At 35.1% G+C, this 17,031-nt stretch overlaps 2 protein-coding genes across 2 annotated transcripts; both read left to right on the plus strand.

Annotated features, from left to right (window-relative positions):
- The first annotated feature begins 238 nt into the window (after window positions 1-238).
- On the plus strand, window positions 239-7,730 carry IleRS (Isoleucyl-tRNA synthetase). The gene is made up of 26 exons (XM_090176557.1): window positions 239-386; window positions 674-820; window positions 878-1,154; window positions 1,220-1,354; window positions 1,418-1,502; window positions 1,563-1,691; window positions 1,757-1,844; window positions 2,133-2,193; window positions 2,280-2,498; window positions 2,560-2,750; window positions 3,112-3,238; window positions 3,294-3,367; window positions 3,431-3,625; window positions 3,691-3,861; window positions 3,924-4,068; window positions 4,128-4,248; window positions 5,297-5,466; window positions 5,534-5,755; window positions 5,828-5,911; window positions 5,976-6,110; window positions 6,174-6,332; window positions 6,792-6,887; window positions 6,946-7,122; window positions 7,179-7,285; window positions 7,356-7,479; window positions 7,538-7,730. Exons 2-26 carry the CDS (start codon window positions 702-704, stop codon window positions 7,673-7,675), a joined length of 3,549 nt encoding a protein of 1,182 aa, XP_090032683.1. The 5' UTR covers window positions 239-386; window positions 674-701; the 3' UTR covers window positions 7,676-7,730.
- A 738-nt stretch (window positions 7,731-8,468) lies between these two features.
- Window positions 8,469-16,052, plus strand: LOC149961284 (uncharacterized). The gene is made up of 2 exons (XM_090170432.1): window positions 8,469-8,589; window positions 13,145-16,052. Exon 2 carries the CDS (start codon window positions 13,149-13,151, stop codon window positions 13,941-13,943), a length of 795 nt encoding a protein of 264 aa, XP_090026558.1. The 5' UTR covers window positions 8,469-8,589; window positions 13,145-13,148; the 3' UTR covers window positions 13,944-16,052.
- The last annotated feature ends 979 nt before the right edge of the window (window positions 16,053-17,031 follow it).

Raw genomic sequence — 17,031 nt, forward strand, 5'->3', positions numbered from 1 at the left:
ACGAAAACTGAAAAAAACTAATTAAAACTCTTTTCTAACTAATGAACGCGGTAAAACATATGAAATTTTAACATAGCCAAAAGTGGTAATTATGCAAGGTTCGTAAATCGTGCAGCATGCTCTCACCAAGGATAATAGCTATTATCCTTGCTCTCACTTTTGACATAGCCAACAACGCCATCTACCAATATAAAATGGTGAGCATCTGTTACGTAATCGATCACCAGTCAGATAGCAGAAATCGGCTACTCGGCTTTGTGCTGGCAGATGACTCTTGCATCATTCATTTTCGACAATTTCCTATTAAAATTATCATTTTGATTAGTAAACAAAACAGACGATTCACATAATTAAGTGTAAAGGTTGATAATTAATTAGTAAGTATTGTAATTAAATTATTAAAATAAAGCTAATAAAACCGATTCTTTAAGCCTTGCACGAAAAAATGTGACATGTGGACTATATCGTCCACATGTCACATTTTTAGTATTAGATTACCTATGCGGAAATGACTTAATTTTATTCTAATATTGCACGATCTTAATAAGAAGAGATAATACTAGAGTGTTTACAAGGAATTTTGTTTAGCAATTTCTGATTAAAATAGAGGACTTATCTTGTGTTCAAAGAGATAAACGAAAGGCATTAATTTTGGAACGATTTTTGTTATTAGTAGCTGTGTTCTCAAAGAAAGCCCTGTGATGGCTTACCAAGTTCCAGAAAATATTAATTTCCCTCAAGAAGAGGAGAAAATAATGCAGTTATGGAAAGAAATTGATGCATTTAAAACTAGTTTGAAGCTATCCAAAGGACGTCCAAAGTATATAACGTCAAATTTAATTTTATGTCAATTTTGCTAAATTATAAAATTTACCAGATTTACATTTTATGATGGACCACCGTTTGCCACTGGCTTACCTCATTATGGGCACATTTTAGCCGGTACTATAAAAGATATTGTAACAAGGTATGCACACCAATCGGGATTTCATGTAGAACGGAGGTTTGGTTGGGATTGTCATGGTTTACCTGTTGAGTATGAAATTGATAAAAGTCTAAATATAAAATCGCCCGATGATGTCAAGAAATTAGGAATTAAAAACTACAATGACGAATGCCGTAAAATTGTTATGAGATATGCCAATGAATGGGAGGTCTGTATATTTAAATCATCAAAATATTTAGCTTTGAAGAATGTTAAGAGATATATTTCATATAGCAAATTGTTGGTCGTATGGGACGTTGGATAGATTTCAAAAATGACTATAAAACGTTATATCCATGGTTTATGGAGTCAATTTGGTGGGTTTTCAAGCAATTGTACAATAAGGGTCTTGTTTATAAAGGTGTTAAGGTAATTATCAATTTAAGTAAATCTTTATTTAAAAGTAGCTATTGTTAATACAAATTTATACAGGTTATGCCGTATTCTACAACCTGTAATACTCCGTTATCAAACTTTGAATCGGGACAAAATTATAAAGAAGTTGTGGATCCAGCTGGTAAATGCATATTTAAAATTAATAATGTAAATTAAAGCTAATTCTAATCCATATTTACAGTAATCGTTAGTTTTCCCTTGGATGAAGACCCTAAAGTGTCAGCGATTGCCTGGACTACTACACCTTGGACATTGCCGAGTAATTTTGCGCTTTGCGTCAATCCTAACTCTGATTACGTGAAAGTTCAAGGTTGTTTATATTTTTTTATTTATTATAAGTTAGTAACTCCAATTAAGTGAACTATTATAATTAAGATAATACCAGTGGGAATATTTACATTATGATGGAGGCTCGTTTGGATTCATTATTTAAGAAACCCACTGACTATACCATCTTAGAAAAGTAAATTAATGCACGGAAGTTGACGTAACTGTTTTCAAATATACTTTTATTTTATAATCTTCAAAATTAATTTTTTTCTGTATATTTGAGCATTTTTACTGGCGTTTAAAGACCCAAACACATAAAAATTAATTTTGCACATGAAAATACACCTAAATCAAATTACTATTCGGAATTATTTAAAGGAAATAAAAAGATTAATTACAAAGAACCGAATAGTTGAAGCCCAGATTACGTCAACTATAATTGTTTATCTATTATTTGATGTTCAAATTAAATTTCTCACAGATTTAAGGGAATAACCCTAAAAGGCAAAGGATATACACCATTGTTCCCGTACTTTGCCTCGGTAATAATCTTAAAATTCAATCTTCCAAATTATTAAAATTAACATAAACATTTATTAATGTTTTCTCTTGTCTGCCTTTAAACTAGCATAAATCAAAGGGTGCTTTTCACATCTACTGTGATAATTACGTAACTGAAGAATCTGGAACTGGCATAGTTCACCAAGCTCCATATTTTGGAGAAGACGATTTTCGTGTGTGCCTCAACAATGGGGTAATCACGAAAGACCAAGAAATGATCTGCCCTTTGGACCCTAGTGGTCGGTTCGTATCACCAGTTAAAGATTTTGAGGGACAGTACATCAAAGTAAGCGTTTGCAATAGCTCACTCTTCAGTTAAGAAGTTTCCGAACAGTAATATTTTGCAGGATGCTGACAAAAACATAGTCAAACATCTCAAAGCAGCTGGTAGACTGGTGCAAAATAATTCTGTAAAGCATTCGTACCCATTTTGCTGGCGATCCGATACCCCGTTGATCTATAGAGCTATACCATCCTGGTTTGTTCGTGTTGAGCAGATGTCCCAACAGCTACTAGAGAACAATAAGTCTACTTATTGGTAATTATTAATTGATTTGCGAGTGAAATTATTATTAATATATAATTAAAAATAATATACAACGATTGTCGTTAAACTATTAAATTTTAATAAGGATTAAAATCTCTTAACATGTTTTGGCATATTGGCGTGTATACCGCCATTTTCAAATGCTTCACGAGGTCTAATTAGACTTCATGAAGCATTTGAAAACGGCGGCATACACGCCAATATGCCAAAACATGTTACGCGATTCTAATACTTATTAAAAATTTATAGTTTACTGGCAATCGTTGTAAATTATTTTTAATTACTTAGTATACACTAGTCTTAAGAGTTTTTGTTACTTCAGTTTATTATTAATATATTAATATTAATTAAGGGTTCCTGAGTTTGTTAAGGAGAAAAGGTTTGCAAACTGGTTGAAAGATGCTCGAGATTGGGCTATTAGCCGTAACCGATATTGGGGAACACCCATACCCCTTTGGGTTAGCGACGATGGGGAAGAAGTATGTAAAAAATAATAATCAATAAGTTTAAAAATATATTTAAAATATTATTTAGGTTCTGTGCGTGGGCTCTATTGAGGAATTACAAAAATTAACAAATCAAAAAATAACTGATCTACATCGTGAAAAGTCAGTTTTTAGCTTGGTTCTCAAATTTAGGAACCAGAATTTTAATATGATCATTTATTACAGTGTTGATCACCTTACAATTCCATCTCAAACCGGTCGTGGTGTTCTTAGACGCATACCGGAAGTATTTGACTGTTGGTTTGAGAGTGGTAGTATGCCCTATGCCCAAGCTCATTACCCGTTCGAGAATCGTAAGGAATTCGAAGATGCCTTTCCGGCTGACTTTATAGCAGAGGGTGTTGACCAAACCAGAGGATGGTTAGTTTATTTAGTGGTATTTAAGTTTAATCTTTCTATGACTAAACTTCAAATATTATTTATAGGTTTTATACTCTGTTGGTTCTATCTACTGCATTATTTGGGAAACCTCCATTTAAAAACCTAATTGTGAATGGTTTAGTTTTGGCTGGTGATGGCCAAAAAATGAGCAAACGAAAGAAAAATTACCCAGATACGATGGAAATAGTTAATAAGTTTGGTGCCGATGCGCTAAGGTATTAAACCTATATAAAAACTAAAACTATGCGCTTTTGAACTGAAATAATTACATTTTTAGGCTGTATTTGATAAATTCTCCGGTAGTGCGTGGTGATACGCTTAGGTTTAAGGAAGAAGGTGTTCGTGATGTACTTAAAGATGTATTTCTTCCCTGGTACAATGCCTACCGATTTTTAATGCAAAGCATTGGTGTTTATGAAAAGGTTTGGAAATTGAATTTTAAGATAATAAAATACTGAAGTTAACTAAGTTCTTTTAATAGGAAACTAACAAGCGTTTCTTAGCCAAAGAAAGTATGACTAATTTATCTGAAAATATAATGGACAGATGGATAATGTCATTCACGCAGAGTTTAGTCTTGTTTGTCAAGAAAGAAATGACTGGTTAGTTAGGTTTACTAATTTTTACTATGCCCTATCTGGGTGGGAATAGGCTGATTACATCTTTTATACAGGAAGAGATACATTTATAGGGAAGCTAGACCTTCCCCACTAAGGTTATATTACCTCTAAAAAGAAGCACTTTGAACTTGGATTTTTAATTAAGGCTGGCCGAATACCACTTTTAGCCTATCAAGATGAATATCGAATACCCTAAAATTTTCTAATCAAATACCAAGACTAATAGAAGTTTTCGCAAATATTAGCTTTTGAATATTCGTCGAATATAGGCCCAAATATTAGTCGAATAACAGGTATTATAGTATAAATATTTTAAATTTAAATATCTAATGATAGAACTGTATCAGTTTAAAATACCATCCATCTACTCAAAAAAAAATAATCTTAAACTATCAACTGACCAATGATGTACATTCTTTAATATAGAATAACGGTTATTCATCTCGATATTCGACCAAATTATTCGGTTATTCGCCCCCGTCTTATTTTTAATGCTTTTATTTATAATTAGTGTTTTCCGATTTCGTATTTTAACCAATACCGATACTGAGAATTTACTGATATCTAATAGGTTATCACTGAAAACGATATTTTTCAATAGATTAGCAAAGCCAAAGTTTAGTGGCGCCATTAGCCTTGTTTTTGATAATATTGGTATCGGGTAAAATTGGTTATTTAGAGCCGATTAACCGGCAAAATTGGTTTCAGCCCATCACTATTTATTTATAATAGAAAGTGCTAATTTAAATTTTTGTCGGTAAGGGAATAAATCTTTACTTATTTATTTCAAACAACTACTATTGATTGATGCTTTATGTAAAAACTAGAAACAAAGTTTAAATAAGGAATATTGACAGTTTTTACGTTTCAAACTGTTGGCACCATCTAGTAAGACTAGGTTTTTAAAAAAGAACTGATCTTCTCGCAGTCTCCCTTGTCAAATGTGCATCACTTTATTGAACGTTATAGTTTCTTGTTTTTGTTTAATCAAACTATAGCTTCTTCACTAATTTGTGTTCTTTTACATTAGCTTATAGGTTGTACACCGTTGTACCACGACTTGTTAAGTTTGTAGATCAACTTACAAACTGGTACGTAAGAATGAACCGAAAGCGATTGAAGGGTGAAGGAGGGCAAGAAGACTGGAATGTTGCGTTAGAAACCCTATTCAACGTCTTATACACCATGAACCGCGTCATGGTAATGTTAAATACTATTCAAAATAACTTCAATTTCAACCTTAAACTTAACTAATTTTACATTACAGGCACCATTTACCCCGTTTCTAACTGAACTCATTTATCAAAACTTGAGAAATGTGATAGAGCATAACCAAGATCGGGAAGATAACAAGAGTATACATTATTTAATGGTCCCACGAGCTAGGGATGATTTGATTGAGGAAGAAGTCGAAAGGAAAGTCAGTCGAATGCAGACAGTAATTGAAATGGGTAGATTAATGAGGGATAGGCGGACCCTTCCAATTAAGGTATTATTCCCAATTTTTTTTTTATTAAACTGTACAAAATTGAAACATTTTTCTATGTTCTGTCTTATGTAGTATCCTCTACCAGAAATGGTGGTGATAAATAGCGACCAAAATTATTTAAACGATGTACTTTCATTAAAAAAATACGTGATAGAGGTCTGTAAATTTAAACAAGTGCATATTCAAATATTTCAAAACTTATAATGATTGTCATTTTTAGGAATTGAATATTCGATCATTGGTAGTCACTACCGATAAAGAAAAATTTGGCGTTCAACTCAAAGCTGATCCTGATATTAAAAGGCTAGGTCAAAGATTGCTAAAAGAATCTAAACCAGTTTGTCAAGCTATTAGGGTCCGTTTTTCATTTTGACTTTACCTAATTTGCATTCCCGCAATAATAGTGAGATTAATTTAGGAACTAAATGATTCAACGCTACAAACGTTACTCAAAACTGGAACTTTAACTCTAGCTGGTCACAATATAGATCCCAATGACGTTCGAATCCAATACGAATTTAGTGGTAATGCAGCTAAAGAGTTATCGGAGAAGTACGAAGCCCATGCTGAGGGAGATGTAAGATGCACTTTAAAAATTAAGGTTACAAATAGGGCTGTGCGAGTCCTCTTTTTGGTATTTCAAGTCGAGTCCGAGTCACAGTCCCAAAAAATTGAACTCGCCAATTCTCGAGTCCCATTTTTGAGTACTCATTCGAGTCTTAAAGTTCTTAAGAATTAGCCACGAGTCCTATTCGAGTCTTAAAAGTTATTGGCATCGCCATTACAGGACTTTTAAAAAAAAAATAAAAGAAGTCGGCGCACTTGTTGGAAAATATAGTACCCGGTGGACTCTGGAAAATACAAACTTGTCTTAAAAAATTGGACTCGCGAGTAATTTTTAGGCTTTGGCGAAGGCCTCGCAAATCCATTCGAGTAATAAAATAACATTATTCGAGTCCGAGCCCAAGAAAATTTCGAGTACTCACACAGCCCTAGTTGCTAACTAAAGCAATTCTCTAAAACATTTAATTTTTAGGTTTTAGGGTTATTAGACGTAACACCGGATAAAGCAATGATGGACGAAGGAATAGCTAGGGAAGTAATAAATAGAATACAGAAACTACGGAAAAAGGTATATTTAACTAATTCTTTTCACTAAAATTGAAAAATAAAGTTACCTAAAACTTAAGGCATTACTGTCACCAACTGATGATGTGATAGTTTACGTTAATATTACACCACCAAAACAAGGATTGGATGAAATTGTAACAACCCACTCTGATTTCATAGCTAATACTTTAAAAGTTCCCTTCAAACGCTTCCCAGTTCCAAAGAATGCCAAAATCATAATTAACGATATCCAAGATGTAAGTTCCCCAAAAATTTAATCTAATCTATTAAATTAACTAACATTTTCACGTAGCTCAAAGAATCTAAGTTAGAAATGACTTTAACGGAATTTGGTTCAGATAGAGCATTGGTTATTAGTGATGGAAATACTCAACCTGCTGAAAATTTCCCTTTTTGCAGGTTTGTGGTGAAATTAATGACTAAATAACTTAGTTAAATTAGCCAATGAGTTATAATTTGAATTTTTAAGGTTCATTAATGTGGAATTATGTGAAACTAAACCTGAACTCGGTGCTACTGGTAATAAAGGGACCATTTTGATAGAAAATCCCATTGGAGATTTTCATTTAACATATGAAGAATTGCTGCATAGGGTATAGATTATTTTTTTATTTATTATTAGTAAGTAACTAATTATAGCCAACTATTTAGGTTAAAGTTGTGTTTGGTCTACAGCAGCGCAAGATTAAACTTTCCCTTAGCCGGAACAGAAAGGAAGCTTTAGATTCAATGACTAATTCTGAGATATTAAATTGTAATTCTAAAACCTTATATTGTTACGCCTTCTAATTGGGTGTAATTGTTATTTAAATTTCTAAATTAAGAAATAAAAAAATAATTCTTATATTGGTCTCGCTTATATCAGAAGTTGATAAGAACAGTTACTAGTTTCCTACTTAAAGCAGTGTCAGCCTGACGTCAAGTAACCCTTTTTTCAACAGATGTCGCTATCGCCGTAATCAAAACAAGTTAGTTAAGCTATATTTTGACCCAAAAGGCGGGTACTTATAGGTACCCCTCGCGTTGATTGGATCGTTTGTAAATTGGTTAATGACGTAAATTACAGTAATTTAAACAAAATGTTTTACATGGGATACATAATTTAGGTTAAAGCCCACTAAATAAAGTATAAGTTGTCTAAATATAGTACTCTACAAAGGCTCTCTGACGACGTTATCATTTGACTATTTTGAACTTAAGTTCCTTTGCCATTAATAGATGGCACCACGCTCTCCACTAAAATCGCTTTTTTTTTTCAAAGAATCCGATAGATTCATGGCCATCTCTAATAACAGGGGCCTTTTCATAAAACAGGTGGCAATTATAGAGCCGACATTTGTTTTAATATCCTCTTTTGACATTACTATATTTTCAATAACTCAGATAGGACTTACCATATTGTCAATAATTTCGAACACACTAACATTTTCCGATAAAATTCTTCTTTTAATTATTAAGTTAATGTACAAGATGATATTTAAAATTAGTTAATACATCAGGGGGGATTGTGTGTACTTAAATGTCCGTGACATCTTGTTTACATTTGGCAAAGCTGATCCTAACTAACCACGGTCGTCTCGAGATCTGCTCTATGAGCGCAGATCTCGAAGAGTGCAGTTCTCGAGAGCGCCGTGTCCTAACGTAAATAAGTTCTTGTCATTATTGATCAAACGGAAGATTTTAACAAGTATCTACAGTTGAAAGTAAGTTTGTTTTTCTTTAAGTACTTAAATAATTAAACGAAGTTTAAATTTTTTGTTTTGATTAATCCTATTTTTGGGGGAAAACGTATATATTTTCTTTTTTACCATGGCTTACTGTAATTAGTTCCAATTTTGTTTTATATAAAAGTTAAAGTTCCGCTAATTCATAGTTTAGTTGATTTTATCATAAGTGTATAATTTTGTTATACAATATTAGATACTTATGATTTTATTGCTGTATTTTTCATTTAATATAAATTGATTATTCATAATGGTGTTTAAATTTATTGATATTTACAAGAAAAAAGGAAAGAAAAAAAACAAAAAAAAACTAGAGGTGGACCAAATAGTCTTCCAGGGAAGCACCCGGCGGGAAGGTGTGCAACACCCTGAAGCGGCATTACCGCGTTGAACGGCGACCGCGATGCGCTGGATTAAGTATAAAACGGAGCGCGGTTATATTTATAGTAAAACTCTCTGGAACTTTCGGACCGTGGTCCGTCTTCAGCCGCGTCTAAAGATAGTGACCACGGTCCGAAAGTTCTCCAGAGTTGTATTACAAGTAAAATCAACTAAACCATGAAGTAGCACGCGGAACTGAAAACATTAATGTAGCTTTTTCGAACATAGATAATTAGACGGCTTACGTAGACGTTTGTTTTCCGAGTAGGGGGTTATAATTCGCGACCGAAAACTATAGCTACGCCCCCTTTGGATCACCATTGAAACCTAGCACTATTAGTTTTTCCTCATCGTTATTGGTAAATTTGACATTATAAATAATGATACTGCCATTTTAATATAATTTTTGTATCGTTTGCTTATATTTTGATAAGTTTATTTAAAAAAAACGTTCTTATGACATTTTAATTTGACTGTAGCAGACGCTAGATCTTAGGCGCTACCTAGACTCGTTTCGGTCGCGAATAGACAGTTTCCGCAACTTAGAAAAATGACCTTCGCGTTTATACGCATAGTATATTTATATAAAACTCGTGACAATTTAATACTGTAGACTTCCTTATTTAAACAATCAGCTCTAGAGAGAGCTATACCATTATACGCTCGGTTATACATATAATTACGTATCCATCAAAACTTTCGAGTCATTACGGAAATAATAAATTGCTGGTGTACGCGAATGACATTCCAATATTTTTATAACTGCGAAATTCTTTGACTCCAACGACTATAGGCTTCATACTTTTGAAATATAGCGCCATCTGCCTTAATATCCGTAAACTAAATATGTGAATAAACAGCAGACACCTTTTGTATTTCCAGGTTTCCGGTTGAACTTTTAGCTGTTATGCAGAGATAATTTTTAACGATACTTATGACCAAAATTTAATCTACACACGAAGCCTATATGATAGGGTTGTGCGATTAGTGGTTTTAGGCAGTCGAGTCGGTTATCGAGTATCAAATTTTTTTCAACGAGTATTCGAGTCGAGTAATATTGAAGTCGAGTTGAGTAATCGAGTACTTGATTAAAGGGAAACTTTCTCTTATTCGAGTCAAATAACTAAAAACAAACCGAGTAATATTTTTAACGAATCGGGTTTTTGAGTACTTGATTAGGAGCTGGTTTTATTCTAGTAATTATGAAATTAAATTTAAAAGGAGTATAAAGTAACTTTCAATGCTGAAAAATATTCTTTTAATTTAAATGATCCACAGTTTCCACAACTTTGTAGGTACCGTTTATTACCCTCCCCCCCCCCCCTAATCTATTAGCGAAACTAATCTTTTTCGCTCCCCAAAATCCAGAAATTTGGCGCGAATTTTTCTCTTCTGTAACACGAGCAAATCGAAGCTGTAGTTTTATTTCTCAAGTAGAAGCACGGCCAACTTTGATCTCACGCTGTTCGTAACCTACGAGACTGCAATATTTGAGCACCCCTAGCGGAATATTTTTTAGAATAGGTTTTTGTATTGAAGCCAATATAAAAAACTGTATGAGTTCAGCGCCACACTTGTTACAGCGGGAAAATCCCTGCTCACGGAATTACGGCGAATGGGTTGGCCGCTATAGCGCGAACAGCGCGAGATCAAAGTTGGCCGTGGTAGAAGGAACTGAATTGGAGGGATTCTGTTTACTTGGACATTGCCCCCTGGATTAAGAGAAGGCCTAGAAATCGTTTTTCTACAGGGGGCGGCAAACATTTTTTACACGCTCGCGAAACACTCGATAGATGGCGCGCTTTCCAACCTTTATATAGAGACGATCAAGGCGGGAATTTTAAATATTCTCGCATAAGCCAATGCCCTTAAGCAATAGCAGCCGATCTTTCGCTGTCAGCCTGACTTGATGACGTCAAAATGGAAAGATCTAGGGCCATCTTTCGGCCAACAGAGGCATAAAACTAAAACTTTGATTTTGCCAGTTTCAAAAATTCAACACCTGCCCATTTCTAGGCCTTCTCTATATCCAGGGGGCAGTGACTTGGAGAAGTTTTAAAACCCGAGATTTTTAATAATAATATTAGCATATGTAACATAATTACTCATAAGTATGCTACTAGTTCTATTTCTTCACTACCGGCTTGTTTCACAGATATTGCGTCATCTGTAAAATTTGACGTAATATTTGATGTCATATTTGACGCCATCGAATCTCATATGCCGATTATAATGTAGCACAATTAGCAGCGTCTGATAAACCGACGGCCATTATTTTAGTAAACAAACCTGTTTGAACAAGCAAGGCTTAGGAGCTAAAATGAACTGCAATATAGAGTTAAGTTCTGTGAATGTAATTTATTTGCAAATTAATGAAGATCTCGGAGACCCAAGTTCTAATATAAATTTGCATTGTCAAATAAAAGAAGCAGGTTTATTGGGAAAAATAGTTGAAATTCAGGTTGAGCTTTTCTGGCGCATCTACCTTGGAGGAATAAAACAAGTATACAGGAGTTGCGGAGAGCTGCGAAAACGGTTTCGTCAGTGACCGTGAACTCGAGCGAGACGGAGGGGTTCAAACGCGACTAGCGCCAACTGCATACGGAATTTTGCAACTATTCTCATTTTATAACATTGTTTTCGCGTCGTCTGGTTGGTTTTGAAACATTTCAAAATTCTTTGCGCCTTTTTCCAAAATGCATCGTATTTGTTTGGAGGAATAAAAAAACCAGACGACGGGAAAACAATGCTATAAAATGAGAATAGTTGCAAAATTCCGTATGCAGTTGGCGCTAGTCGCGTTTGAACCCCTCCGTCTCGCGCGAGTTCACGGTCACTGACGAAACCGTTTTCGCAGCTCTCCACAACTCCTGTATACTTGTTTTATTCCTCCAAGCATCTACAAGGTTGGATTCTTTTGAGCCTAGGCCTAACTCTTCTAGGCTTGATATGGGTTTTAATAACGCTGGTGGAATATCCCACTTCGAAGACTTGTTCCATTTTCAGAAAGCGATCACTTATTGGTCATTTTCCCTAACCTTTTATTTCTCTAAACAGTACTACTCATTATTTAACTTCATCCGCACAAACCGAGCGAGTTTATAAATTTCAATAAAGCTAGATTGGGCTGACTAAAATTCCAACACCAAAAATTCCTTCTCAATTTAGAGGTTTTCCATTGGCTTAAATACATATGTTACTAGTCAATAGTGTGACTCCCAAAATTACTAGGATGAATAAAAAGGTTAAAATCTAACGTAGTCCACCTTTTTACTGGTTCGTGGTGAAACAAACCGTTAGTGAAGATTTTTGAATGGAATAAAGGTACAGTGGCTTACTTATGAGTAATTATGTTACATATGATATTAGGCTTATTATCGAATTATAAAATATTTTCTAAAGCTTGTTTTCCACTAGCGCGCGTTATAATGTTATTTTCTTTACGCGCGTAAAAACGTTTGAATATATGCCAATGATACGCTTCGCATTTTCTGACGTCACGGGTGCCGAAAATAATTTTAGAAGTCTTGAAATACGCTGAAAAACTCGATTTCCACCATTTTGACTTCTTTTTATAATAATTCAAAGACTGTTTAACCGATTTTGATGAAATTCTCTGTACTTGCTATAAAATGTTTGCTCGTTCTAATGAATCATTAAAGGGGAACGGCCAAGCTTTTCCAAATATCGCCTTATTTGCATATCAAAAGATCAACAAGATGTTCAAAATAACGCCAAGTATTTGGGTTTGAATTTTAGCCGCCATCTTAAGGTGTATCGTCAGCGCCAGCAGCACCTTAGTGAGCGATTTTCGAACTATCCTAACTTTTAAAATCGCGCCATTTAGGGTTAACGCGCCGCGCGTGCGAAACAAATCTTTCGCGTCTTCAACAGCGCGCGCTTTTATGTTGTTTTTCTGTCTCACCGATTTCTCACCAGATGTCGCGGCGGACGGGCTCTTTTCAATTTCCCGAAATTTCTTTATTTTAATAAAAATTAACCACTTAATATTTTTGGATGCGGTTTTCGCCATAAATTTTAGGTTTTAACGGGCTATAGGACTATCTAACTGGTTAAAGCTTGACCGTTCCCCTTTAAAGAGACCCTCTAATCGAAATTACAGACAGGAGTGACGGTTTAATTTTCTTTTCAGAAACATGGTCTGTCTGAAAGGTCTCGTGGCGCTGATCACGGGCGGAAGCGGTGGTATTGGGGCAGCCACGGCCATCCATTTCGCTTCCCTGAACTGCGCCGTAGCTATCAATGGTCGAAATGCCGAGAAGTTGAAAAAGGTCGTTGAGGAATGTCTCAAAACTGGAATATCCAGAGACAAGGTTCTGGCAGTGGTTGGCGACGTCAGCGTGGAAGAAGACGCGGCTGCCATAGTTCAAAAGACTGTGGCTCATTTTGGAAAACTTGATATCTTGGTCAACAACGCCGGCTTCTCCATCATCAACCCTGACTTGGAGAAGACGCCTTTGAGCGATTTCGACAGCATAATGAACACCAACGTTAGAGCCCTGTTTCATATGGTCCAACTGGCCACACCCCATTTGAAAAAGACCAAGGGCAGCGTGGTCAACGTTTCGAGCGTCATTTCGCACCGAGTGTTTCCCAGCTCCCACTTCTACGCTTCTTCAAAAGCGGCCGTGGACATCTTGACTAAAACTATGGCGTTGGCTTTGGCTGACGATGGAATTCGGGTAAACGCTATAAACCCGGGTGGAGTTTTGACAAACTTCTTAGAAAACGCCGGTCTCAAAGACAAGGCTACTCAAGAAGCGGTGATCAAAGAAACTGCCAAGGTCCACGCCATGAAGCGAATGGGTGATCCAATGGAGATCGCCAAACCTATCGCTTTTCTGGCTTCTTCGGACGCGTCTTTTATGACAGGAAGCATTATGCTAGTTGATGGCGGCTACGTGTTGGTACCGGGAATGGCCCAAATATGATTTACACTTGGCTGCTTCAAATTACTTTCACGGTCGATTAAAAAGACATTTGATTAAAACAATAATGTATTTATTTATACTCAGGGAGAATGAATATGTCGAGATTATTTTTAGCGTTTCTCCAATTCCACCCGTTGGGCCCCCCGGTATGCTCCTCCGCTTTAATAAAATCAAATAATACTGCAATCTCATTGGTTCTTAAAAATTACGCTTTTCGACGCGATTAACGCTGCTGCGAGGACGCAAAAATTAAGACCGCCTCCTTTCCCCCCCCCCCTTAGCGTGACGGGGTTAGGGCCTCAACGTGTCCGTCGATAGTCTCGACATATTCATTCTCCCTGAGTATAAAAAAATACATTCTTGATTAAAATCTATAAATCCAAAATCCAAGAATTTTGCTCCCTGCTCCCCTAGACTTTGTATGACAAATCCACAATAAAAAATCCAAAATCCCGTACACAAAACAAAGAGTATGGAGGACATAGAGATAAAACAAAGAGTATGGAGGAAATAGAGATAAAACAAAGAGTATGGAGGAAATAGAGATAAAACAAAGAGTATGGAGGAAATAGAGATAAAACAAAGAGTATGGAGGAAATAGAGATAAAACAAAGAGTATGGAGGAAATAGAGATAAAACAAAGAGTATGGAGGAAATAGAGATAAAACAAAGAGTATGGAGGAAATAGAGATAAAACAAAGAGTATGGAGGAAATAGAGATAAAACAAAGAGTATAGAGGAAATAGAGATAAAACAAAGAGTATGGAGGAAATAGAGATAAAACAAAGAGTATGGAGGAAATAGAGATAAAACAAAGAGTATGGAGGAAATAGAGATAAAACAAAGAGTATGGAGGAAATAGAGATAAAACAAAGAGTATGGAGGAAATAGAGATAAAACAAAGAGTATGGAGGAAATAGAGATAAAACAAAGAGTATAGAGGAAATAGAGATAAAACAAAGAGTATAGAGGAAATAGAGATAAAACAAAGAGTATGGAGGAAATAGAGATAAAACTACCGGGAGAGGTCCGCAACGAAACGTTCACCACCGAGGGGGTTGACAATGGAGAAATACATCTGTAAACCGAGCTTCAAAATAGCTACCGCAGCGCCATTTCGGGATTCTTCGTAATAGCGCCAAAGATAATTCTTTTCTTGGAGTACCTTTTTAATTTGAAAATGAATTTAGATTATAAATATGCCAAAGTTAAATATACCAAAAGTTTCAAAACGAAAAGCAGGAAAAGTAAAAGTAAGTAATAAATATTTGTAAATAATTAATGGAAATTGTAATTTCAACCCATTACAATTATAATCAACCGATTTCCAAATGCCAACCACGGGCGCGGTTCAGAAAATGTAATAATTATTTTAGAAGAATTTCGTTTCTTCCCGAAATGGCGCTGCGGTAGCTATTTTGAAGCTCGGTTTACAACTTGGGTTTACAGATGTATTTCCCCATTGTCAACCCCCTCGGCGGTGAACGTTTCGTTGCGGACCTCTCCCGGTTGTTTTATCGCTATTTCCTCCATACTCTTTACACAAAAGTGGCAAATTGAGTGTTAAATATTTGTATTACAAATGCATAAAAAAAAATTTTTTGCGAGACGAAGAGTTCTTTCAAAATAATATTCATTAGAGGTAGCAGGATGTAGACGTCCTTCGATTTCCAGGTGAAACATCATAATAACAAAGCCCCTCCCATCCTAATAACCAAGGCAAACTACCTAATGGTTGAAATGAATGAATTCAAGGTTTCCAGGATTGGAAATAAGCGTAGTAGAAGATTAGAAAGAAGTTACACGAATAAGTAGAAAAGTCCATAATGAAAAAGGTTAAAAAAGCTAAACCCTAATCAAATTTGAAGAAATTTAAAAACTTACAAATAGCTCGTACCGATAGGTCTTCGAGCAAACATAAAGACGCGAATCTCGGACCAAATAGATCTTCGAGTGCAAAACTAAATTAAATAAATTAAAAAAAAATTACTAAAAAACTAGCGAATAGTTTTCGCCTATTTTACGAAATTTTAAATTAAACATTGCAATGCAGTCCTTAGGTGGTTCTTTTTAACTTATAAATTAGTTAGATAATCGGAGCTAAACTATTAATTAGTTCGATACACGTAGTCTTTGTAATTATTTTTTGATCGAAAAGCAATTACAGGGTGTTTGAAATTTATCTATACAAGTGTTTTTCGCAAAAACTATGTATCGTAGAAGTACGACAGGGGGGTATTCGATGACTAGTAATAGTTTTAAATTTTAATTTTCACGAAAATCGGTTTTGGGAAAAAAAATATTTTTTACCGGTAGGTTGTACACAAAAAGTTTTAACGAGAAAGTTTAGAATAAACTTGGTTTGGTTAAAATCCGCCTATTTTTTAGTTAAATATGAGGTCATTCAAAAAGACAAGTTGGTCGTAGGAGGCAATAGCGTTTTATTCCATTTATTTTAATCGGAAATTGGAAAAAATGTTTCTAAGTTGGAATTAAACAATTGGAATTTCCAACATCAAAATAACATTTGACATTTTTAAATGAAATGAAGAATTACTGTAGAACTTAAGTCATCTGTTTTTCTACTTACGTTTACTCTTAAAAAAGTTGCCATTTAGTATTTAAAGCTGTACCACTAGGAAATAAAATCATTATTTTAAATTATCAATTCAAGTTAAGTATGCCTCGTTATAACGCCCGTACAGTAAGCCAGTAATTTAGAAATCGTTTTCCCAACTGTAGCCCTAGTCACACAACTGTTCTCAGAGTCATAAAGGACTTAAACAATTTCGGCAACATCATTCCGAGGTTCCGTGGACAAGGCCGAAACAACTTTGACTCGGAAGACGTTGTCCTGGCGTACTTCGTTGCATATCCTCGATCGAGCGTCAGAGTGGCCAATAGCTACGTCTAAACGGTGTTGGTCCATTTGATCGAAAAATATGTGATCGACAGTCGATCATTATACGTTGCAATTGATCGAAATTCCATTTGATCGAATCCCATTTGTCATTTGTTTCATAAGATCGAACCTTCAAATGATCGAATACTATTTAATCGAATTCAAAAGTATTTATAGTACCAGTTG

Source organism: Leiobunum rupestre, chromosome 1, assembly GCF_980474605.1.
Source record: "Leiobunum rupestre chromosome 1, qqLeiRupe1.1.hap1, whole genome shotgun sequence".
Taxonomy (NCBI): Eukaryota; Metazoa; Arthropoda; class Arachnida; order Opiliones; family Sclerosomatidae; genus Leiobunum; species Leiobunum rupestre.